Genomic DNA, 22,995 nt, shown 5'->3' on the forward strand with positions numbered 1-22,995 from the left:
AACAGAGGGAGAAGAGATGCAGAGACAGAGGAGAAGATAACATGCCATTAGATCCAGCAAATACGCTTCTGAAAGCAAAATGTACCTTACAGGAAATGAAGGGGATATGCTGCATATAACACTAGCAGTGTTATTAAGCATAGATAACACTAGCAGTGTTATTAAGCATAGATAACACTAGCAGTGTTATTAAGCATAGATAACACTAAGCAGTGTTATTAAGCACAGTGTTCCCCATTTGTTTTATTTTCTCTATGGAAAAGCCATGTAAGGTACGTTATGGCAACTTTAAAAATGTACTGCACCAAACAAACTCTGATTGGCCTTGATGAGTCCGATGAGTCCTGGTATGGTTACAAACACCGCGACACTTTACTGGGCCCTGTATGGCTGGTCCTCACTTTGCAGATAGACAATTAAATTTCAGTTACATTTAACAACCACTGGATGGTGCTAAACTTCATGAGACACATGTCTGTTTATCTCATTTTTAGAGGAAAACTGAGACATTCTCACAGGAATCCCAGGTTTTGGAGAGGCTAGCCTTTATTCTTGGGCAACTCTGGCAATGGCTGGTAGGTGCTGGCAAAGTTCTTTCACAATTTGCAGTGTTTTACAGTCAAGACACACTGGACCTTCAGTCTGGCTATACTTACAGGCAGTCCGAGAAGTCCAGGCCCCTACATGACAGTGAAAGAATAACACAGTTAGGTTAACAGTGAAGCACTGGTTCACTGGTTCACAGTGAAGTGGCAGTTCACTGACCCGCTATTATACTTATTACTACTATTATACTGTACTTATCATGGCTGAAAAGTTTTGTAAAACTTCTGTTACATAATGGGCGAGGAAATAAGAGAATATTGCAGAGAACATGTTTAAAATGTACCGTTAATAAGGGATGAGGTTTCTAAAAGCCAGCTGGTGGTCTTTTTTGTTTTATTTAACTTGCTTGTATATAAGTGTCTGCTCTTCAAATAATAAACCCAGGAAAGCATTTGGGCGAGATAAGATTCTTGACAGAAGCATGTTTAGTTGCTTGTGTATTATGAAACATATATTCTTCCTATTTTCATTGTGGGACCTAAAAGTAAAGGTAAGTTTGACAGTCCTGACAGTCCCATTGATTAGATCATCTTAATATCTCCTCACAGAACGCTGTTTGGTGTGTATTAAACATCACACTGCCTGATGTTGATGGACTAATCACGTGGCATGGAGAAATGGCTGTACTTACCGGCGGTCCAGGTCTTCCTACGGGCCCCGGCTGGCCCTGGAAGAACCGCAGGATGGGTTAGATTTGGTTCTGATTTGTGTACGTTACAGTTGGACAGTATAAAGTTTGTGGAAGGTAAGCGGAATTTGGCTGGGTGTAACTGGGTTTTAGTGAAGGAGGTAGATCATGTCTGAGATGCTTCCATAAATGCAGGTAAGTAGCAGAACATCTTATGACGGCAGACATTGATTTTTGACAAAATGGGCGTGCTGCGTCATTGGCTGGTTGGTGAAAGGGGAGGTCTTGCCTTGGGGCCAGGGTTCCCAATTGGCCCTCGTTCTCCCTTTGGTCCAATCAGCCCCTGGAACAAAGAGAGAGAAGTGCTAAACTTCACCAGGCCCACTGCCGGGATCACGGGAAAGGAGCAGGTGAAGGACCAGGTGGGAGGAGATATGCATCATGGGAGCCCGGTTGAGGTCTTTTTGTCCCACCACAAAGGTACCATCTCACATACATTTTTCCAAGTGCTTGGTTGTCTGTGTTTTATGTTTAATTGATGGTTCACTTTTGGTCCATTGAGGCAAATAAGGCTGTTGGGGTTCCTACCACCCTCGCGTGAGGTGTGACTTCCACACAGATTAGCCAATGCAATATCAGCGTACATTGTTAATTCCTTCTGCCCCTGTTTTGTAAGCTAGTGTACAAATTGCTCAGAGATCCTCAGTAACACTAGGGATCTAATAGCTGACAGACTATAATGTCTTAGAATATACCTTGTTAGAGTAAGGTGCAGGGAAACTTTGCCATCATTAGGAAGGAGTTCTGCTCTCTGAGAGGCTAACAGCCCCTTAACACATTTTGACATTTCAGTGCGATGAGAAGAGGCTGGGATTGAAATTCCTGGATGGATTAGTTTACAAATCCCTGCTGAGTTGGGGTTTTAACTTTTTATGTGACTGAGACACAGCAGGAGGTATCCTCACTGTCCTTTCCCTACAGCAGAACTTGTAAAAAATTATAAATACTCATTTGGGAAACCTTTTACTCTCTCCATATATCAGCTGTTTATATACTGGAGCTCTAGAATTCTCATCCTTCCAGGGTCCACACAATGTGACATTTATTACCTGAAACTATGACTTGGTGCCCCTTGAGACTGTCATAGTCACTAAAGTGGACTGTGACCTTTGACCTTCTAGCAGCACCTAAAGCGGTTCTCGTAAAACGCCAAAAACCCCACAGCAGGACTCACATCAATTCCATTCTCTCCTGGGGCACCATCCCGCCCTGACTCTCCTGGCTCCCCCTTGGCACCCTAAAAATGATAACAGAGGGGTAAGTATTCACAAAACACACTCTGTGCAATTACTCTTTCTGAGGTTAGCCTCTCTGCTGCAGGGATGGTACTTACTACTGGGCCGGGGGGGCCTGGGAGTCCTTTCTCTCCCTAGAGTGTGGCAGAGAGACAGAGGTTATTCAGGGTTTATTCACAGGGTTATTCACAAACACAATTCACAAACTTTACTGGAAGGAGTTCTGCTGGTCCTAACCTTGCAGATAGACAATTAAAATTCAGTTACATTTCACAACCACTGGATGGCGCTAAACTTCATGGGACACATGTCTGATTTTTACCTAGTTTTTAGAGGAAAACTGAGATATTCTCATTGGAATTTCATTCAGGATGTACCTCAGCCTCATACCCTGTGTAACCTGGGATAGACCCAAGGCTGCCTGTCATTCTAACCAGGACAAGCAGCTGGATGGATGGATGGATGGATGGATAGAATGGAATGTAAATATGTACTGTATGTGGGCATGTTTATAATTATATTTAACTGTCATAGCTAACAGCCAGTTTCACGCTTTGGTACACCTATTGCGGTTTAAAATACACACAATGAAATTTATGGAAATTTATATATATAAATATTCGCAAAAATATATTTTGTGCATATTTATTTTAGTTGTTATGCCCTTATAGACTTGAATTTCATCTATTAATTTCATGTCTTTACAAAAAAAATTATGTCACTGAACATAATTATGTCTTCACACCTGGATAGCTGTAAATTATGCTTTTACGGCTCTAAGTGAATCGATAAATATAAAACTGTCCCCAAAGTTTAAAAATATGTGGCGACATTTGATAGCACATCAACCTTATCACATTTCTCACCCTAATGCAAGATCGTTTCCAAAAGGAAGAGAACTTTTCAAAGAATATTCAATACCGGAGCACAGTGCTCTTTTTGTACTGCAATGTTTTCGTTTCGGGCGCCCTCTGGTGGCATGACTGCAATGCTGCGGTAGAGCGCTCGCTTCGAATCACGTAGTGTACAATGGCTGTCTTTGTACACTGCTCTCACAAACTGGTGCGGCAAAATAACTCCAGTACTCACGTCGATACCATCAGACCCAGGGATTCCTGAGGGTCCTGGAGGTCCGAGAGGACCCAGCTGTCCTGGTGGACTGGCCTGCAATGAAATACAGCCACTGGCATGTAATAATTCGATTTTTGATTTAGTAATACTGCTTAACAGACCTATTTTACAGCATGAGGTATAACTAATTTAATTCATTACAACTCGGCTACTTAAAATTTAAATTTGAAAATCTATCATTTTATTTCCTCATTTGCTTGCAGATTTAAAACTGCAAATGGGATAATGAACACAGATAGGTAGAGAGTCCAGTTCCCTTTTCACACTGGTCTGTTATCTTTGCTTGTGTGCTTGATGGCTGTTTGCTAACAGCACCTAGAGAGAAAGGCATTAGCTACGGGCTGCAGGGAGCAGGGTGCGAATTCCCAGCGAGGGCCCCGTAGCAGACGCTGAAATTTAATTCTGCCATTGATGCAGCCAAAGATTTTGAGGCCTTCTGAAGAAATTTCTTCTCATATGAACGGACCTTGCAAATGGACCAGTGCGGTATAACTCTTCATCATAGGAACATGACAACACTCACTTTTCCCCATAGCCTGAGTATTTACTATGGAGAAATGAGCTCCAGTTATGGCCTTTTAGCCCCCCCCCCCCCCCCCCCCCCAGTGCAGTTCAGTGCAGCTAATGACGCTCTCTCCTCAGTGGACTCTATCTTTACAGTGACCAGCTAAAAGAATTAAACACAGAGCCCTGTGTGTCTCTCCATTCCCTCTCTCCCTACTCACACCAGCTTCCTTCCACACATAGTTTTCACTACTAACGTGATGCACTTACTTACTCACCTAGGCACAAAAATGAATCACAACCATCTCAAATATTCAGATCCAGACTTGCTTTGCATTTTGTATATTAGCTATACAGGACCTATATTCACCAAAAAGTGAATCACAAAGTTGAACACAAACACCAGAAATATAACCCGAAAAGCCGCTGACTCTCATTCAACATCTCAAACCCAAATATATCATTGAGAGTCCGGGACTTAAATGCATTAAAGCGGGAGTCACATCGAATGGTTTCGGCTGAGATCCCTCTGGTTCTTGAGAAGGTCCTCCCAAAGCCCTCAGTGGTCCCTCTCAGAGGCATAGGGGACCGTCCAGGGTGTCCCAGCTCTGAGCAGCAGCCAGCTTCGCTAAGTCACTACCTCCCCACCATCCCACGAGCACCTCGCACTCCTCCTCGGACCGCCAGCCGTCAAAGGGACGCCGACGCCTCACTCACCACTTGGGCCAAAATCAGACACACAGCTTGCAGAAGGATGAGAGTCCTCAGAGTCACAAAGTATCCCTCCATACCGAGTCTGCCGGCCGCTCCCTGTCCACTCCGGGACGCTAAAGACGTAAACTCACTCAAGGCAAAGAAACAAGAAATCAAATGGGGGAAAAGCAAGGGAAAGCCAGCCCTACATCCAGCCCCTGGAAACACTGGGAGCCCTCAGCGCCCGACGCTAAGGATCTGACGGACCTGCGGGCTTCCCACTAACGCTGGGGGCGGAACCAGACCCCAGTGGCTCATGAATATGCTTAGGCTGCAGGACTCTGAGGGAAGACATTGGATACAGCTGCCATTATTCTCCACCTGGAATAAACTTCGGAATGGTGAGAACTTTCCCGTTTTACTGGAGCGCTTGCTAAGGATTGTGGGATAGCACATTTTGCATCTCTCAACTGATCAGATGCACGTATTAAAAATAGCATATTCAGATCATTTGTTTTATGTTAAATAGTGCAGTGCGGTGCTAGAGGCCTGTCGTTGTACCACAGCCCCGTAAGAAATGCTCAGGTCTGTAATTGTGTAAATGTCAAAAATAATTGATTTAATTAAAAAAAATGGAGAACATTTCCCTGGTTTTTAATGTATTGGTCACAGGTAAAACCTCTTCCTCGTTATATTGGCTATTAATCAATAAATTCTTAAAGTCTCAATCTGGCCTAAAATAAATTGTGACGTTGCTTTTATTATACTTTATAATATTAATACAAGTTTCAAAAAGGGATAATTAACTTTGGTATTGTGCAAATGAATTTAAATAGATCTCACCGATATAAAGCATTCTCAGGTATTTTGTTATGGCGCATGTATTTCTGATCGGTGTTTACAAGTGCAGCCTAAGTAATCACGCGTTGGTTATGCTGTTTAAAAATCCTCACCTGAATTACATGTAGCGAAGACTCCATTAAACGAAACGATGTGAGGTGTATTTGTTTTATTTGTAATGCTTACCCAAAAAACAGCACTCGTCTCTTCCAACTATTTATATATACAACATAACCTTAAGTTGCATTTTTATGATTTTTCCCCCCATTATTTAAAAAACAAACGGTACCCACATATTAAGAATCAAAAGAATATTTTTAAAATGGCAGCATATTTAGTGGGGGATTGTGAAATTCCAATGCGCCTACAAGATTTTAAAACTGCCCGTTTTAACTTTATCTTTAACGTCTGTCCCCAGGTTAAACAGCAGATGGCGCGCTATTTCAATTAATAAAGCGGGGGACGGCTTCATGTAGTGCACCTTTAGTCGAAATATTACGGCTAAGACTACGGTTATTGCGGTATTTTAAGTAAATATTTATATTCCTGTTATATACTTTACTGCGGATTTGGATGTAAATCCAGTTGGTTTTATTTGGTGACTACGAATCGAGAAATGGGCATAGCTGTGAGAGACAGGGTCAGAATTGTGTAATAGCGAGTGTTTAATAGTGATGAATTTAAAGGGCGGCGGAAACAGGAAATCCGACTGAGATGTACGGTAGTTGAGCCGTAGTTGGGTTTATGATAAGTGAGGACAGCAGACGAGACAGTTTGAAAGAGAAACGGGGCTCGCTGCTACCGCACGTGAGGCGATCCCTTAATTATAATTAACGCAAATACATAGTAAAAGATTTATTGTGGCGGTACTGCACTGCGCGCTCAGAATTTAATAATCAGATAAGGACTGCGGTATTAATCATCAACAGTTATCTGTACATTAACAGAATTATTGTCTTGTTTTCTATTCATTATAAAACACGGCGGAAGGCACACATCTTGTTTTTGTTCTCTTTTGACACTGTTTAAATTAAGTAAGTTGGGGTTTGAAGAACAGCCAGGTCTGAAATATCTGAACATCGGAATCTGAAATATATCTGAAATGACCGGAAAATCGGTGAAAGACGTGGACCGATACCAAGCTGTACTCACTTCGCTGCTTTCGCTGGAGGAGAATAAATTCTGCGCCGATTGCCTTGCAAAAGGTAAGAATCTGTAACATCATTTCCTTTTCAGCAACTATTTTGCCAGCAAAGACGTGCATTGTGGTTATTGGGTATTAAATCATCGTCCTCTTAATAACTGTTTTGACGAAGATGGTGTGTGCAGTATTATTTAAGGTCTTAACTTCTACTTTGTGTTTATTGCGGTAGCCTCCGGTAAATTATAATAAATCTTACCTGAACGTGGATAGCAAAAGCAAGGTTTCCGAATGATTCCCTTAAGTGTTTTCGGTGGTTACCCCCAACATATATTTTCAGTGTTATGAATACACACAAAATCGTTGATTTATGCATAAAATATAATGTCGTGATGCCTGCTTTTTCAGCTGGTGGCGGGTGGGGGGGCGGTTCACTGGATGATCGATCTGACTTGTTCATGATTAATAAAAACGATTACCCTTTATAAACAAAACAGTTACAAATACCAAGCTTTACGATATCACGTAGCAATAAAACGACCCCCCTTTCCTATGCAACATAACGATGTTTTTTTTTGTTGTGCACTTGGTGTGATGCCCCTTTGGACCCGTAAAAGTACATTATGGTCATGCAACTTGTGCACTGTACGCTGTAGCCCCTTTAGTTGTCCCGAGCGTGCCCTTGTGCGCACGGACGCACGGAGCGGCTCCGATCGCCGGTAAAGTCACCTTTACACCCACGGCATGGATACGAGCTGCTACTTGTGAGCGCAACTTCCTGTTCTTTGCGGCTCGTGGCGCTGCTTCGTGTCATTGATCGATGACGAAATTCACGATCATCAAAATATACGATTCACGAGGAAATGCGGAGGAACGAGTTTCTGTCACAGCGACATGTTTCTTTTTATGTCCTGTGTGTCCGTCAGTATTCACTTTTAATCATGCGTGGAACACTGAATTGCATGCGAGTGTAAATATTCCCTCTTCTCTGAGTTGGCCCTTTGTTACTTACAGTATGTCAAGTGTTGAAACTCCAGAACTTTTATTTAACCCCCCCGCCATTTGTCTGTGATAAACAGAAATAGGCCTATGTGATATTTGGGGGGCGCCCTTATTCCTGCAATGTATGTTTAAAGGACAAGCCAAGAGTCTCCCTCTAAATGCGTGTGAGCTACTCCTGTATGTGCCTAAAATAATTTTCCTTTATCTTCATGGTAAACAGGACAAAAATAATACTGTACAGTTTGCCTGAGTTAATTTGGGCCTCTGCAGTTTGATTTAGTATCTACATATAGGACTTTCTGTACACTGCATACCTTAACGATTGTGGCTAAGCAGCTCTCACCAGTGACAGCAGCAGACTGTGGCCTGTGGCGATTACTCACGCTGATGAATTAGCGTCAGTCGCTTGGGCACATGAGAGCCAGAAGCTAAATATTAGCTATTAGCATTCATAGCTAATAGTTGGTTCATGTGACATTCAGTCATGTTGGGCAGAAGCTGAAAGCCTGAACTTTGGCACTGAGTATAATTTCCACGCACAGCCATTGTCACTCATCGACCATATTTTGCAAAACCATAATTGCGAAAAAGGAGAAGTTCGTACAGCTCAGTACTTGTTGGGTTATTGCATTTTTTTTCCCCTTTTCAAAATAACAGAAGTACAAGCATCGTTGCTGAAGTGACAGGTTCAGTCCTTCTCACCCTTTTCTTACACCAGCCTGCTATTCTCACTTAAGTCTGAGGCAGTAAACATTGTCAGTTCTGGAAACTTCCCCTGTTACCTACAGATTTCAGGCGCCTACTGGTGTCACTGACAATTCCCCCTCTGCTTGCCGTCCAGCTGCATTGAGATGCTTGCTGACGATTTTTCCTGCTCAGGGATTGGTTGCTTCCCAAGCCAAAGACTCAGCCAATAACAAAGTGAGAGGAAAGGGGCTAAGGAGAGCGTTGCCAGAGGGGATTGGATGCAAGACCCTAGAGTGTTAGAGTCTTCACCTGCTTGTGCTCCACTGTGTGACCAGCAATACTTAAAAAAAAAATAAAATCCCACCCAGGGGGCGGGTTCCCCTGCCTCATGCCACCCATTGCAGGCAGCTGGAAGGGAGGCAGAGAGATTACAGTTCCTTACAGTTACGGTTCACTGCTTTAGCAGGTGCTTTTATCCACAGCGACGTTCATATTTGAGTAAGCAGGGTCTGTCCCTTGAGCCGCTGGGGGTTAAGGGCGTCGCGCAGGAGCCCAACGGTGACATCACTCTGCCGATCCTGCAGTTTAAACTGGTAACCTTCCAATCACAGGCACCTGCTGAGCCACGAGTGAGTGAGTGTATTTGATAGTTCGATTTAGGTGAGGTAGCCAAAAGTGATGGTGCTGCTCTGATTCGGAACACTGAGCTTTCAGTAGGGGTTACACTGCTCTGAAACTGGACCTCAGCTGCAGGTCTGAACAGGCATGCCAAAGGCTGGGTGGGGGGGTGGGGGGGTACAGGGAGGGAAGGCAGCGCCGAGCTAAACGCGTCTTTGTTTCCGTGCAGCATCTCCATGGCAGATGAAAAGACGCGCACTGCTTTGCATACGCGTCCTGGCGTCAGTATGGAGACAGTGCTGTGCGTGGGGGAGGGGGCTGGAGAGGGGGCTGGGCTTCACCGGGCCCTCAGACTGCTGTCTGCCAGGCAGCGTGTTCTCTGGGTTTCCAAGTCCACTGTACAGAAGTTTAAAAAGTTGTCTGAGGCATATTTTTAGTTATAAATCAAACCTTGTGCGTCTTCATTCCTTTTTAGATTGTTGCTAAATAAAGTCTGTAGAATTGAACAGGTGACGCAAAATTTCCAAGCCTTCACCGCAAAGCAATATTATAGACCTTTGTTTTCTCCATAGACGCTGGTTCTTTTTCTCCTTGGCCATCTAACAGGCATCCTGTCCAGTTTGCTAACCCAGTGAAGTAAGAGCGGTTTTCCTGGCTTTGCATCATGGGACAGTGTCTACATGTCAGCTGTCGCAACGGTGGCGTCCTTGCAGTACCAACTCTTTTGAAGTTTTCCACTCTTGCGTGCTGATTATGTGTAAGCTTGGCCTCTGCCCTGCTCTGCTCTAGGTTTGACCGTTGGCCTCCCCCTCCCCTTGTGGAGGTCGGGTTCCGGTCTTCCATTGTCCTTATGAGCCAGTTGCTGAACTGGGTAACCAAACAATACAACAGCAACAGCTTTTCTTTGTAGTAAGCTTTGTGTTGCCATAGCAAAGTTGTGTGTGTATCTGAGGGTCTGGTGCTGGATAATAAATGAACCACAGGACCATCTGCTCATCAGAGGATCTCAACAGCTATGGGGGGGGGCTGATTCCCTAGTCTTTTGGACATTTCTGGCTGCCTTCCGGGTGAGTTCCTCAAGGCTACAGAACAGTCTGGCTATGGGAACTGGAACAAAGTGGAGGAGCGGCCGGCGATGGCTGAGTTGTTTCAGAATCGGGGCGATGCTTTGCTAACATGGGGTGGCTGCTGTGCGTCAGGCTGATCTTGCGCAGCCTTGGGAGGCTTTGGGTGTGCGGACATGCAGTGGCGACAGTGGTGTTCATGGTATTGCTACATCTTCAGTAGCTCTGTCAGTCACTGGCCAGTGATGAAGAGAGGAGGGGGCTGCAGGGGGGGGGGATGGTGGCACGGGACTGTGGATGATCAATGAGAATGAAGACCGGTACCTATAGCACCTGTGCCTTGACCTGAGATGTTCTTCTGTCACTGGACCAAGGTATGGGCTCTGTCCCATGCTACGTTGACTCTGTCACTTTCTGTCCCTGTCCTTGAGACCCATGGAACAGTTAAACTTTAATCATGGCTGTCCACTGCCCTATAGGCCGAGCTGGGCAGAGGCCCATGGTAACTTTTGTAGAACAATAATGACAAATCACCTAAATCAGGGTTCTTCAAATCTGGACCTCGATTCCAAATCCAGGCCTTGTTTTCAGTTCTCCCAGGTAGTTAGTTTAATAATTACAGACTCTGACTGGTCAGAGACTTCTACACCTGACTGACAGGTAAAGGAAGGCTGGAAAACCAGCAGTGCTCGGACCTCGAGGACCGTGATTTGAATAACCCTGACCTAGATATAAGGTTACAGTTGAGCACAGACTCTGATATGCTGGTTCCTTTTTAAGTTTGTTGATAGCAAGGATAAATATTGATGCATTTCTTAAGCTTAAACAGTTAATTGTTTCTTGTCGAGGGTGAAAACAAACAATATCTGCTTTAAAACACATGCATAGTAAACATGTGTGGTGTAATGTGTTCTTACCATCCCTGTGTCCCTCCTCAGGTAATGCCATTACTCCTCTATTGATTTGTAATGCCTGAAAAAAATCACAGCAGGTCACATGATTAATGTTACGTGATTCATGTCACATGATTGGGGGTTTGAAGTAGCCCAGTGGAACATTCTACTAAATTTCCACTGGCATGGAGTTAAAAGTTTGCTTCTGATTTAAGAGGAAGTCTTCTTGCTCTCCTCAGTGGTACAGTTTGTGAGTCTAAGTCGGCTGTCCTTTTGCATCTTTGTAACTTCCCTGCACCCTTTCGAGTTACAGAGCAGAGGTGGAAGTGGTTAACACCATGTGGCTGTAGCAAAATACATCACGTGGCACTGGAAATCCTGCATATTCTGAATTCTAACCAGTGTTGCCCCGGTGACTTGTCAAAGTTCAGTAGTTATTGGACACAGCTGTGTTTGTTTGCAGTTGTATTTGTTGCCTGAAGTGTAAACCAAATGTTTTGCGACAGATGTCAGTCATTACTTGTTCTTATGACTGTTCTAATAGGTTGGCTGTTAATTTCGTTCAAGCCTCTTCTGCGACAATGACAGCCGCTCTGTCCGTGACTGAGAGAAGACGGATGCGTGGTGGAAGTGGCAGGAATCAGCAGGGGAAGGTCAGCCTCAGCTTTGATGTGTGGTGTTTCCGCAAAAGAGGGCGCAGACCTGTGACAGAGCTCTCTGGGGGTGGGGGGAATGTGGCCCGGGAGTTAATGGTTGTACTGGAAACCAGTGGGAAGGCCAGGTGGCGGGTTATTTTGCTTCTTGTGCTGGGGATTAACTTGTGGCACCTAAGCCAAAAGGACGACTCTTCTGTGAGCAATACCCTAGTACACATTTGTACCTTTACCGGTACCCTGGTAGTTCTTAACTATCGCCTTGGTCACAGTGCACGTTATCAAAGGTACAACAGCAGACTCCCTTGGTTGAGCCCAGGAGTTTGGGATTAGCCTCCACGCTTCTCTAAACTCTGAGCCTCGGCTTTGCTCTCTGCTGCCTCCTCTGGTGGGTTGGCGGAAGTTTGTGCACCTGCTTGTATTTATAAGAATGTTTGTGATGGGGGGGGCAGTGTGCAGACAAGCTGTTCCCGTCCCATCGGGTCTTACATGCTAGCAGTAGCCATTTAGGCACTGGATGGGTCAGGGAAGTCTTTTGTAAACTGAATGAGTTTTATAGTAACACTCACCCCTGTAAATCCCTGGGTTTCCGTGTGCTTGGAGAGGAACCTCCCCAGCCACTCCTGACTCTGACCCACAGGTCGTGACCCTTTGCTGGGAGGGGGGGTGTTTGTGCAGCAAGGTAACCAGCCTTCCTCCCGACACGCCTTTCCAGATACCGTCACCTCGGTCACAGCACTCGCGCTGCCCCACCCCCCCACAAAGACGCCCGGGTCTCCTGATCTGAGCCCTTTCCCCTATACTCAGGCGTGACGCTTGTTAGTTCTCACTTGTTCAGCTGAGGGTGAGTTTTTGCATGATGCAGTTATGTAGCTGGACCTGAGATTGAGTGATTTTCCTAAAGGTACAGTACCAGCGTGCATTACTGGGCTGGAACTTCATACTTAAGCCTGCAGCCCCTGGCAGCTTCCTGCAGATTCTGTGAAGCCTGATGAGGGATTTCGATGGCGGGTCTCTCAGCCACCGGTGCTGCTGCGGGGGGCTGGACCAGGGGGTTTCACTGCCTGCTGGGCCTGGGGGGCTTCACTGACTGCTGGGCCTGGGGGCTTCACTGCCTGCTGGGCCTGGGGGCTTCACTGACTGCTGGGCCTGGGGGGCTTCGCTGACTGCTGGGCCTGGGGGGCTTCACTGCCTGCTGGACCTGGGGGGCTTTGCCGCCTGCTGCAGCTATTCTCATGTGCTGCATCGTATCATTTGCAGGGTTCGTTTACAGATACACAAACAGACCCAAGCTCCCCCGGCTCAGGAGGCCCTGCTGAAGGGCCGCCTGCATGGCTGTGCTGTCACTGTGGTTTAGCTTGTCGTTGGCTTGCGACGGCCACACAGATGGCTGCCAATGAAGGAGGCCAAATGTGTGAGATGAGTTCTTCTGTTCAAAGTGTGTGAGTGACAGTGGGAAATATGGTCATTAATCTGGTTATGATGTTTATCGCACACCCAAAGCAGTAAAATCTATCATCTAGGGCAGAGTTTCCCAACCCGGTCCTGGGAGACCCACAGATGGTCCACATTTTGATCACCGAGGATCAGATTCCATGCATGTGCAACATTTCCAGATTCATGACATGAACTAGGAATTCCTGTGTTTCATGAAGCTATAAGCCCAGTAAAGTGATTCCTGTTTGAATCCTGTGCCAGGCTAAGGGTGCAGTTTTGCCATCTAGTGGCTGTCGGGATGAATTGCACAAAAACAACACCACATATTTTGCTCCTTTAAGAACGAGGCCAGCTTTTCTAGTTCAGCAACTCCCGAATTCTCTTTGAAGCCTTGTGTAGCCTCAGAAGGCTCTTATATAACTCTATAACTGAAGCTTTGAAGAAATCTCTATTTCGTTGCTTATTTACTCATTTCTAGATGTGAGTTCCATCACCAACCTAAATTCACAACCGATTCCAGGTGTTCTATTTTCTGTTTGCAACAAGTGCGTTGGAACTTCACGTCCAGCAGAAAGGCCAACGAACACTGTGCAGATGATCAGCAACAAGCCATCCACATGTGGTAGTGCGGGGAAAACACAGAATTCTTAGACTTCAAAAATCCAGATAAGCTGGTTGTATCTGTATGTGTGAGTAATAACCACGGTTACCTCAGTTGCAAATTGAAGATGGTCTCCACCACTGGTGAGAGTCTGCCTGCCGCCCCCACCTCTGTGAAGACAGTTGGAGTGCTTGGGGGGGGGGGGTGGGCTTTCATCTCCAAGCTCGTCTCCTGACACGTCAACTTCTGATTAGTCATCGCGATGAATGTCATAGTCAGATCCTGCGAATCCTGGTTACTGCAGACGCCTGTAGCTGTGCTGGCCTGTGTTACACCAGTCTGGTCACTAGCTGTGCTGGCCTGTGTTACACCAGTCTGGTCACTAGCTGTGCTGGCCTGTGTTACGGCAGTCTGATCACCAGCAGTGTGTAATGTAAGTGCAGCAGCAGGCCAGAGGTCACACGGTAACCCCGCTTCGGTGGACGCTGGTCTGTGGTCGGGCTTGTGGGGGAATGTTGGGTATGTATCATAGTTTAATTGTAGTTAGTTCTGCAAGGCGGCACGGTGGTGCAGTGGGTAGCGCTGTCGCCTCTCCCCGTGTCATTGTCTGCATACTCCGGTTTCCCCTCCCCACAGTCCAAACACAGGCTGGGGGTTAATTGGAGTTATCAAATCGCTCATAGCTGTGTGTGAGTGGGCCCTGTGATGGGTTGGCGCCCCACCCTGAGTCATTCCCCGCCTTGCGCCCATATGCTCCAGGATATGCTCCAAATGAACCATCGGTCATATGATAAAATAACCATACAGTCTATCTCTCTCTCTCCCTCCAGGCCCCAGATGGGCCTCATGGAACCTGGGGGTCTTCATTTGTATCCGCTGTGCTGGAATCCACCGGAACCTAGGAGTCCACATATCACGGGTGAAGTCTGTGAACTTGGACCAGTGGACCCAGGAGCAGATTCAGGTCAGAGGTCTCACCCTGTGTGACTCCCTCATAGGCTTCCTATCCACACTTCTATGTGCCCAATTCTACGTTACAAGTTATGAGGGTCCCATAAGTCATGCCAGTCAGCGCAGTGACTGTGTACAGGATCAGTATATCCGCATGTTACACATCAAAGGACTTTCTGATGCCTTTGTGTGTCATATAGAAGTGTGGGGATGAATGCGCACTGAGTTTCTTAAATGTCTGAACCCACAGAATTGTCATTAGTAGCATTATTTTTAATGTCAGATCTGATTCTATGATCTTTCTTAGCCGCCTGTAATTTAAACTTGACTGTCAGGAGGAGATGGGCGGAGCCAATACCTCAGCAAGAGTTAAGAAGATGTAAGGTTGATGTGTGTGGCACAGAGGCTTCTGCTGCGGATCCCTGATGCGTCTTTGCCCCGTAACATAATCAGATCAGATCCTTATGAATTTGTGCACAGAAGGTCGTAACCCGGAACAAATGGAACTGGAATGTTCTGAGCAGATTGACTCATCCCGGAAATATTAAACACTGAGTGCGGTTTTGCGTCAGAATCCCGACTAGCTGGGGGTGTGGAGGGGCAGCGCGGAGACCTTCTGACTGGGTGACTGTTCAGATTTATGTGGCTGAGTGCGCAGGTTCCACAGAAAGGTCAGATAGAGAGTGTGCCTGGTTGTCGGTTGTCGGCACAGCAAAAGGCAGATGTGAAAACCAAAGAATCCCAACATTCTTGTACAAATGGCAAACACAATAATGTATTATTATTATTATTATTATTATTATTGCTGTTGTTATTGTTGTTGTTATGTAAAAGGAGAGGGACATCACATTTGCAGTTTGGGCTGCAGGGATCTCGGTCTGTGTGTTTGCGAACGCTTTCTGCATGCGTCATGCGATTTTTGGGTCTGGTTCTTCTCCTGCAGTGTGTCCAGGAGATGGGAAATGCTAAAGCCCGACGTCTCTACGAGGCCTTTCTGCCAGCCTGCTTCCAGCGGCCCGAGACTGACCAGTATCCCCGACTCGCTCTCCCATGGGACGCCTTTGAGTCCAGTGGGGAAGGGGTTTAATTTTAGTGCAGACAGAGCCATGTGACCTCACAGGAATGAGGAAGCAGACTGACGTGTTTTTGGGGAGGAGGAATTTTCCTTTTTAGGGTACAGAATACCGGGGGGGGGGGGGGGGGGAGCTTGTGTATTCTGCTAAAAATGCAATTGCAAATTCTTGCAAATTCTAGCAAATTTTTGCATGTACTGTAACAGCAGATCTCCTACTTCAGCACAAACAAGGCAAACCACAGATCCACGAAGCTGTGGGAACAGGTAGCATTTTACACAAACTCTGCGACCGGCCTCCGCAACACTACAAATACTCACTAGCTGGGCTTCTCTACCCTATCGCTGCAAACCTGGAGCATCATTAAAAAAGCAATGAAAAGTCGCGAAAAATTTGCCTATAAATAATAAATGACCGAATTATATCTGTTTTTAGAAACAAAAAAATGAGATTTTTAGGCAAGGCAAACGATATCACTAACGATATTGCTCACTATATCGATATCGACCAATCAGTCAGCTGTATTTTTAGACTGCAAGTTTAATGTCGTGTCAGCAGTAGCATTAGCCGAATCTCAACATGCATCACACGCCAGAAAATTTACTCCCCCACCCCCCCCCCCACCTAATTCCGATATGTTCTGTGCTCCATGGCCGCCTGGCCAACAAGCAGAACACTTTCTCCTTAATGAAGTTCTCACAGATCTGCTGAGGTCTTCATCCGTGACAAGTACGATAAGAAGAAGTACGTGGATAAGTGCCTCGACGTCCAGGCGCTCAGGGTGAGTCTGGAAGAGCCTGTCACCTGCCACAGCCCATCGTGTTGCACGACTGCAGGCCGCAGCTCTGCGCACTTTCAGTACAGCAGCTAATCTCCCTGATAATAGTCAAACCATGAGTGCATGCCTCCATTTTAAATTTATGATGATGCTACTTCTCAACTAATTTCCCGGTTGCTGGTATCTTGCAGAAGGAGAAGTCTAGTAACTCCATAGTCAAAGAGGCGCCAGTTGTGTTTGAGAAGATGAAATTGGTGAGTGGATGTGAATTAAACTTCCTGGCATGTCAGCTTTCGTGGTGAATTTGTGGTGATTCGAGTATCGTCATGCTTAGATGCGTTAATGTAGGTTAGCTTTTATTTACCATCCTAAGTTTGCTTCTTAGATTTAAAACCCCTTGTCCTCATTTGACCCCTTAAAGCTTTACTGATACATTGATTGTCTTGATTTCTCTCAGAAAAGGGATGATTCCCAGCAGCTGAAGCCCAGTCCCACAAAGCCTGCTCACATCACAGCTGACTTGTTAAACCTTGGTAATGTGAACATACCTATCGCATGCTGTCATCGCTGTTGTGTTTACGCACTGCAAAGTCTACTGCAAAGTGCTTTCTGAAAAGTTACAGTGCAACCAACATGGCAGGCGTTGCATTTTTCATGCTGCATTATTCCGGCCCGCATGGTGGGTAGTGTAGGATGCATGGTGCATTATTGACGCACCGTGCAACTCAACAGCTCCTGCTGCTGCCTTCGTCGTGCTTAGAACTGTCCCTCTTCTATGACGTTTCCTAGATGCTCCAGTCCCTCTGACCAACGGTGGCCCCAGCCCCGAGTTGACGGACCCACTGGATTTGTTCGGCTCTGTCTCCACCACCTCTGCCAATCACGCCAAAACACCGGTGAGCAGCACTCATAGGTGGCATGCTACTCGAAACCGGGTCCTAACTAAGAATGATGTATCAGATGGACAATGCCCTGCATCCCATCTGAGACCAACTTGCCTGTATTGACTGTTATCTGCTTCGGACTCATCCCAGCCAGCTTCAGTGTCCATGCCTGTGAAACACCAAGTTGGCAGCTCTGTTCCAGAGAACCTCAGTCTCTTCCTGGACCCTGCCCCAAAACCTGAGGAGGTGCCTAGGAAGATGTCCAAAGACTCCATCCTGTCTCTCTACAGCACCGTCACACCACACACCAACAGCATGCCTCCTCACGGTGAGTTTTCCCACCCCTGGAATCTGACCACCCATTGGCTGCTACTCGGGGCTCTCCAATTGGTCGGATTAGTTTTGGTACTCTCGGATTATGTAACCCTGTTGCAGAGCAAAACATGTTTCTTGTGAAACCACAGAAGTCTGTGTTGCTGTTGGTAACGTTGAACACTCCTCTCTGGAAGTAGCCAATAACAATAAACTTAAAATTAGAGATGTGAAACCAAGAGCCAGTGAGCAGACTTCCTGCTTTTATGTCCATCTGCTGGTTATTAATAATCGATATTCTGAGGAGGAGCATGTAAGAGGAAGTCTGGCCTCCGGGGTTGCTGTAGGCTGTCCATGTGTTTTCTGTATTGTGGGATCTGTTCTTGGAGAGTCTTCATGCTTTTAAAGCCTAAAACTGTAGAATTGCACCGAATCTGAGGGATGATGAATTGGTTTGGAAGGATGCTGGACTGGCCGAGTGCCAGGAGCAGACCTTTGAAGAAGTGGTTTATATCAGCCTTTCGGGATCAGGGCTTGAACATAATCGCCTGTTACCTTGCGGGACCTCAGTAGGTTCACTGTTTTGTGTGTGTGTGTGTGTGTGTGTGTCCGTAGGTGGCATGTACGTGGCCCCACCACATTTGGGTTACGCCGCAGCCGGATTTGGGCAGTACCAGCCCATGGCCCAGGGCGGGATGATGGGAGCCATGATGGGGATGCCCGTGGGCACGCTGGCACAGCCTGGCCTTCTGTGCCCGGCCGGGATGCCGGCAGCGACGCCCTACGCGGCGGGGCTGCCAGGGGGCGGGATGGGCATCCCCGGCAGCATGGTGGGAGGGCTGCCCTCTCTGCCCCAGCAGATGTACGGGGTGCAGCCGGCCCAGCAACTCCAGTGGAACATCACGCAGGTGAGAGGAACATGCTGTCACTGACCCAGGTCCCAGAACTACAAAAAAAACAGTAAAAATTTCCATATAAACTGATTTTGAATGATAAGACAAGTCCCCAAAAGTCTTGAGCAGTCAGAGAAATGATATTTAAATTCAGGTCATGGTGATGTAAAAATATGCTGTTTTAGGCAGTGAGATAAAATGATGCTTATATGACCTTCATGTTTATGTAAAACTATGATATTATGTCTGTCAAAGTTCCAGAACCTCTCCTAAAGTCACCACAGTATCTGCAGGAACCATCCAATACACCCATGCTTATTTTGACTCAACTACTAACACACTACGTATGGCTAATCAAGACCTCATTGAGTCAATTAATTAACTGAGGTGGTGAAATTTGATGAATACATGGAATGGATGAGGTTTGGGACTGAAGCTGTGTTCATCTAACTTTCCAACAAGATATCTGTGACTTTTGGAGAACAGAAGAATTTCCACATGTTCTAATGTTAAATTGTGCTTTTTTTCTGAGGACATATACAGCGGTGGAAAAAATTAAGAGACCACTCTATATTTTTAAACAAATCAGCATTTTTTAATCCTGGTATTAACATGGTTCTGCTGGCAGAGGCTACGCTGAGCAGCAGGTTGCTTCCAGGTTCAAAATTTCTAAGACAGCAGTACACAAGAATAAGGTGACGCAGGAGACACTGGGAACGACCAGAAACCAGCCAGGTAGAGGGCAAAAGCGACTTTCTAATGCCAGAGATGTTCGTTAACTTATCTGACAGTTCCTTATGATTCGGAGGATGACATCAAGTGACCTTCAAAAGGAATGGGACACATTAAGTGCAGGTGTGAAGTGCACTGCTAGGACAGTATGTATCAACCTTCTGAAAGCAGGACCCACAAAACAAGGAAGAACCAGGCTGCAATTTGCAGAAGAAAATATATTATTCACAGACGCACATCCATAATTTAAGAAGTGACTGCAACAAAAAATGATACTGTGGTCTCTTAATTTTTTCTTAGACTGTGTACTTAATGCCCAGATAGCCTGAAACATTTTCTTTGACTGCCTAAGACTCCTGTACTGTGCTGCATGTCTGCGGGCATAAGGCTTCAGCACAGTGCCGTTTGCTGGTGCTGTAAAGCGGCTGTTTCTTGCAGATGACCCAGCACATGGCCGGCATGAACTTGTACGGTGCCAATGGCATGATGGGATACTCTCAGCCCATGGGAGGAGGGGCAGTGCCCGGATCGAGTCACATGCTTGGGACACACGTGTGGAAATGATTGCGGCGGTCTGAAGGAACAGGGCTGGGGGTGGCTGGTCAATGGACCGGACTTTCAGGGTGTTGCATAAATGAAGGTACACTTCTGGGCTTCGGGGGGGGGGGGGGGGACAGTCAACCAATTTGCACCCCCCCCCCTTCTTTTTCCTTTATCTTTTACTCCCTTGCTATTGTTTTTCAAGATCTCCATATTTGCCTTCAAACGTCACCGAGCTCTCGGAGGTCCGAGAATCAGGGTCCCGCTTGGCTCAGCATTGCAATGCCGGCCGGCAACGACCCGGCCGAGCCGATATTTCGTGGTTCTGAAAAATTTGTGTTTTTTTTTTTTGAGGTTTTCCCCCACTTTGTCTCACTCCCCCTCACAGACTATCCTCGCAGGCAGCAGATCACCTTGCCTGTGCTGACAGTGTGGGGTCACTGCAGGCTGCAGGTAGCTGCCTGAACTCGCCAAGCTAAGACCTTGTCGCTCACCAGTTTACTTCAACTTTTCAGAATTTTTTTTTTGTTAAAAGGTCTTGGTTCTGCCTGCGCCCTGGTAACTCGGGTGGATGATAGCCCGCTCGCTGTTGCCCCGCCAGTGCCCACGCAGCTTTTGTCCCAATTGTTTGTTCCACAGACACGGCGGCTGCTTGAATTATAAACCGATGGTATTTCTAAATTCCCAAATTAGTCCTAACTTAACTTAGCTGTTTGTAAGACATCCTATGTTTGAGGGATTTTAAGTTAAAGAAATTTATATTCCTTTTGTCACAACTGGGGGGCCAAAAAAACAGAGCCAACTGGGCAACCAAAGATATGCGACGGCTTTTCTCAGTAGCCAGACGGGGTAACTGTAATGTCACATGACACCCCCCCCCCCCTCGCTTCCGATTAGCCACTGAATGCAGGTGGACACCCCCACACACACAGGCAAGGAGGCAGATGACATGAATCGATGCCGGACGCTGCTCTGTGAATGTCCACACAGTGATGTCATAATGAATGTACGCTGCCAGGACAGAGAACGTGTCTTTAGAAATGTATCCAGCACTGTCAGCTCTGCTTATTCGGTTAGTCGTCATTGGCCGTGTTGAGCCTATAGGAGGGCAGGCTGAGGGTCACATGGGCTTCTCATGTCCGCTGCCCGCAGGGATCTGTATCCTTCGGCTTAGTGTGACAGGAAGCTGTTTGCCCTCTGAAGTTGCAGTAGCGTGTGTGTGCATGTGGGTGTGTGTGTTTGAGAGAGAGAGAGAGTCTGTGTGTGAGCGGTTTTGCATGGATAGCCCTTGGGTGGGTGGCAGATTGTCCATTGGGGGTAGCTATTTGACAGAGAACAGTGCCCCCCCCCTGTCTCTGAGAGCTATATGATCTTGGCTTTCTGAATGTCTGCAGGATTTTTGCAGGTTTGCTTTTTCTGTTACTTATTGACTTCAGCAGAAAGCCTGACCTTTCGAGTATGTTACCCCCGTGTTACCCCCGTGTTACCCCTGTCTGAGGCTGTCCTTCCTCTCCTGTTTGCTTTATGTGTGCCACTGTGGGCATACACACGCATGGTAAACCTCTCCTTTTGCAAATAGGAAGCCATGTTGTATATCTAGGCGAAATGTGAACGCACTGTGGGCAAGACAGAGGGTTCCTACAGTGAGGTGGGCCACTTTCTCTAGGGTACTCTGCTTAATCAGCTTAATCAGCCAGCACTCTCCACAGCACCGCTAGCTCCATCCTGGGCATTCTGTATTTAGGTGCAGCATACGGAAAATCCTCTTCATTTAATGGCGTTTCAGTTCAGTGACAGTAGATGGAGACTGCCCTCTGGTGGTGAAGAGAGGGATTGCGTTCTAGTTACATAGCTACTCTGTGGCTGTGGTAGGTTTTTCCAATAAAGGTATGCACCACTATCTAGGAATCTGGTTTGGGTAAGGGGGCAGTGTGGAAACTATGCAAGCATTTGGGAGCGTACACACACATGCACATCGGAGGTACAACGAAGCTTCCCATATACACACGCTCTCAGCAGACTCATAGGGCCTGTACCAGCTATGCTATAACTTTTTTTTAATTTATAATGCTCCTTTGTTTTTATTAGCAGAATATTCCATATAGCTTGCCATGGACTGCAGTAATTTCTTATGTTCTTCTGTTAATATTATCTGGCATTGTGTGAGGCATGTTCTGTGCCGTGTGGCTCTCTGTCATCACCCTGGCTTCCTGTAACAGAAACAGAGCCAGGCCACCTTCCCCAAGCCCCGCCCCCACCTTCCCCAAGCTCCGCCTCCGGCTTCCTTTTCATTTTCCTTAGAACTATAATTATTATTGTCATTGTTGTTGCTGTTGAAATGCATGAAGGTAATTATGTAAATAATTTGCTGTGTTCTTATTGCGCCTCGTGCGCCGCACTTGACGTAGACGTGCCCAGATGCACCATCCCAGAGGTGGGGGGCCATTGCCCTCAGCTCTACGTCACAGGTCCCCGGTTCAGCCTTTCTCTGTGTGACTCCCCAATGTGCCATCAGGGCATTGCACACACACACACCCCAGTCTGGGTCCAAAGAAGCTTACTTACAGACCCCTCTGGGATATCACACCAAGGGATGCAGGTAAACACCATGTAAGTCCAGGTCGCCATGGTTACATATAGCTGTACTTTAGGCATCGAGATATGTTTGAGTTTTTTCTTAGCAAAATATCAGCACAGAAAATGAATGTATGTGTTTTGTTATTATTTTGTGCTTTAATTTTCATACATTTTCTCTCCTCTGTGTGTGTGTGTGTGTGTGTGTGTGTGTGTATGTGTGTACGTGTGCACGTGTGCAGATGTACGTTTTCGGTCTCATGATTTTTTTAAGCATAATTTATTGGAGATGCTGAAATGTAAACGACTTTTGCATCTCTGGGATCCTTAAAATATGTTGATGTATAAACACAGATTTGAATAATATAATATACTTGTCAATATGTAAAATCCAAATAAAGAACATTTTGGCATTCATTTTAGCACTGATCTCTGATGTGGGAAAGGCTTTGTCTCCAAAAAACA

The 22,995-nt window shown here is 46.2% G+C and overlaps 2 protein-coding genes across 4 annotated transcripts in view; one reads left to right on the forward strand and one right to left on the reverse strand.

Annotated features, from left to right (window-relative positions):
- The window catches only part of col9a2 (procollagen, type IX, alpha 2), a 22,653-nt gene extending 15,192 nt beyond the window's left edge, over positions 1–7,461 (reverse strand). Inside the window, exons 1-7 of one of the 3 annotated variants that reach the window (XM_023832068.2) lie at positions 7,098–7,461; positions 3,619–3,693; positions 2,628–2,663; positions 2,469–2,531; positions 1,524–1,577; positions 1,238–1,273; positions 657–680 (exon numbers count right to left, since the gene is read on the reverse strand). In XM_023832068.2, the coding sequence (XP_023687836.1) occupies positions 657–680; positions 1,238–1,273; positions 1,524–1,577; positions 2,469–2,531; positions 2,628–2,663; positions 3,619–3,693; positions 7,098–7,298 (489 nt within the window). In that variant the 5' untranslated portion in view covers positions 7,299–7,461. Of the gene's footprint in view, positions 1–656; positions 681–1,237; positions 1,274–1,523; positions 1,578–2,468; positions 2,532–2,627; positions 2,664–3,618; positions 3,694–4,881; positions 5,209–5,810; positions 6,098–7,097 lie in introns of those variants that run through there. The other 2 variants (XM_023832070.2, XM_023832069.2) reach the window with 2 other exon arrangements.
- On the forward strand, positions 6,195–22,952 carry smap2 (small ArfGAP2). The gene is made up of 10 exons (XM_023832080.2): positions 6,195–6,902; positions 14,624–14,757; positions 15,688–15,773; positions 16,520–16,598; positions 16,787–16,849; positions 17,053–17,128; positions 17,385–17,491; positions 17,630–17,807; positions 18,407–18,699; positions 19,855–22,952. Exons 1-10 carry the CDS (start codon positions 6,800–6,802, stop codon positions 19,978–19,980), a joined length of 1,245 nt encoding a protein of 414 aa, XP_023687848.1. The 5' UTR covers positions 6,195–6,799; the 3' UTR covers positions 19,981–22,952.
- Positions 22,953–22,995: the final 43 nt, after the last annotated feature.

The sequence above is a fragment of the Paramormyrops kingsleyae genome, chromosome 23 (assembly GCF_048594095.1).
Source record: "Paramormyrops kingsleyae isolate MSU_618 chromosome 23, PKINGS_0.4, whole genome shotgun sequence".
Classification (NCBI taxonomy): Eukaryota; Metazoa; Chordata; class Actinopteri; order Osteoglossiformes; family Mormyridae; genus Paramormyrops; species Paramormyrops kingsleyae.